This window comes from Erigeron canadensis, chromosome 6, assembly GCF_010389155.1.
Source record: "Erigeron canadensis isolate Cc75 chromosome 6, C_canadensis_v1, whole genome shotgun sequence".
In the NCBI taxonomy this organism is placed as follows: Eukaryota; Viridiplantae; Streptophyta; class Magnoliopsida; order Asterales; family Asteraceae; genus Erigeron; species Erigeron canadensis.
The window spans coordinates 18,059,645-18,061,549 of NC_057766.1; the positions used below are offsets into that span (position 1 = coordinate 18,059,645).

Below are 1,905 nucleotides of genomic sequence, written 5' to 3' on the forward strand. Positions count from 1 at the left end.
CTTAAACTTTTAAATTTGCATAAAATAAGTAGTAGAAAACTTTTGAAATATCATACAATTAGACCAAGGGTTTTTCCTATTCCATCCCCCCACACTTAAATTGTACAACGCCGTCGTTGTACTAAACATAGAAAACAAAGGGTAATAGGAGAAACACGTAAAAATTAAATAGAAAAAGGATTAACGAAACTTCCCGGGTCTGAAATTGCATGATTGTTGTTTGAAGATGGCATTTGCGGAGCGATTTCAACATGATGAGCTTTTGTTAACTTCAATCGTCTCCATTTGATGGCGATCCATGGTTTTTTCTCCATCTTCTTTTCTTTTTGGTATTTTCTGATTTTTTGATTATTTTTTTTTTTGGATTTTTCGGGTTTTTCTGATTTTTTTTTGGTTTTTTGGCGATTTGGTGCGCAGAACGGAGCTGTCAGCGGCACTGGTGGAGCGGGTAGCGGCGCTGGTTGAAGACCAGCGGCGCTAGTGATGTGCCTAGCGGCGCTGCATGCTAAATCTGGACAAGGAGCGGCGCTTGGGAGGTGAGTAGCGGCGCTGGATCTGCACAGGTGCAGGTCCAGCGGCACTGGTGATGGTGCCAACGGCGCTGGGGACTCCTGTACGTGTTTCGTTGTCTGATTTCTCCAACGATTTGATGCTCAAACTCCCCCACACTTAGCTTTTGGCCAAGTGCATGGTTTCCTTCAGACTACAAAGCAATATACTCCTGCACACTTCAATCAAAATATCAAAATGGAAATAACAAGCTAAAACCTAAAAATGAAATGAAAAATAAATACGAAATCAAACTAGAAAAAGAAAAATAAAAGCTAAAGAAAACAAAACTTGGGTTGCCTCCCAAGGAGCGCTTAATTTATTTTGGAGTCTTAAGCTTGACTCTTTCACTACTCATTCATCAACAAAATAAGGGCCAGATTCTATGCCCTCGTCCTTATTGCTATCCTCTTCATAGTAATGTTTCACTCTCTGCCCATTGACTATAAAACCATCCCCACTATGGCCATGTAACTTTACTTGTCCCGACGGGTAACCGTTAATGACTTCAAATGGTCCTGTCCATTTTGATCTGAGTTTCGGCGCTTTGAGCTTAAAGCGAGAATTAAACAAAAGCACCTTATCACCTTCCTTGAATTCTCTCATCCTAATTCTCCTATCATGCGACGCTTTTGTTCTCTCCTTATAGATACTAGAGTTTTCATATGCTTGTTGTCTAAATTCTTCTAATTCATCTAGTTGCCAGTACCTTTCCTTCCCAGCTTCATCTAAATCCATGTTACAATTCTTAATTGCCCAAAAAGACCTATTCACTATTTCTAATGGTAAATGGCATGTTTTTCCATACACTAACTTATAGGGTATGGATCCTATGGGTGTCTTATAGGCTGTCCTAAATGCCCAAAGTGCATCATCTAACTTATTCGCCCAATTCTTAGGATTATCCTTAACTGTTTTCTCTAAAATTCGCTTTAAGTGCCCTATTGGTGTTTTCTACTTGACCACTAGTCTAAGGGTGATAAGCTGTTGAAAACCTATGGTTGACTTCATATCTCTTAAGTACCTTTTCTAATTGAGCATTTGCAAAATGACTACCCCTATCGCTAATCAAAGCCTTAGGCATTCCAAACCTACTAAACAAGTTCTTAAGGAAATCTACAACTACCCTAGCATCATTAATGGGAAAAGCCTTGGCTTCTGCCCATTTTGACACATAATCTACTGCTACTAGAATATACTTAAACTTATGAGAAGGTGGAAATGGCCCCATGAAATCTATTCCCCAAACATCAAATACTTCACAAACCTGTATGCCCTTCTGTGGCATCTCATCTCTCTCAGTGATCGATCCTTGGCGCTGGCATGCATTACATAACTTAACCAAAGTCTTGGCCT

The 1,905-nt window shown here is 39.8% G+C and overlaps 1 protein-coding gene across 1 annotated transcript; it reads right to left on the bottom strand.

Moving 5' to 3' along the window:
* Positions 1-903: 903 nt before the first annotated feature.
* LOC122604384 lies at positions 904-1,287 on the bottom strand. The gene has a single exon (XM_043777279.1). The coding sequence runs from the start codon at positions 1,285-1,287 to the stop codon at positions 904-906; it is 384 nt and encodes a 127-aa protein (XP_043633214.1).
* Between the last annotated feature and the right edge of the window lie 618 nt (positions 1,288-1,905).

What these genes read in the sequence shown, in the direction of transcription:
- LOC122604384 (XM_043777279.1), bottom strand. Translation starts at nt 1,287, where the DNA reads ATGGATTTAGATGAAGCTGGGAAGGAAAGGTACTGGCAACTAGATGAA.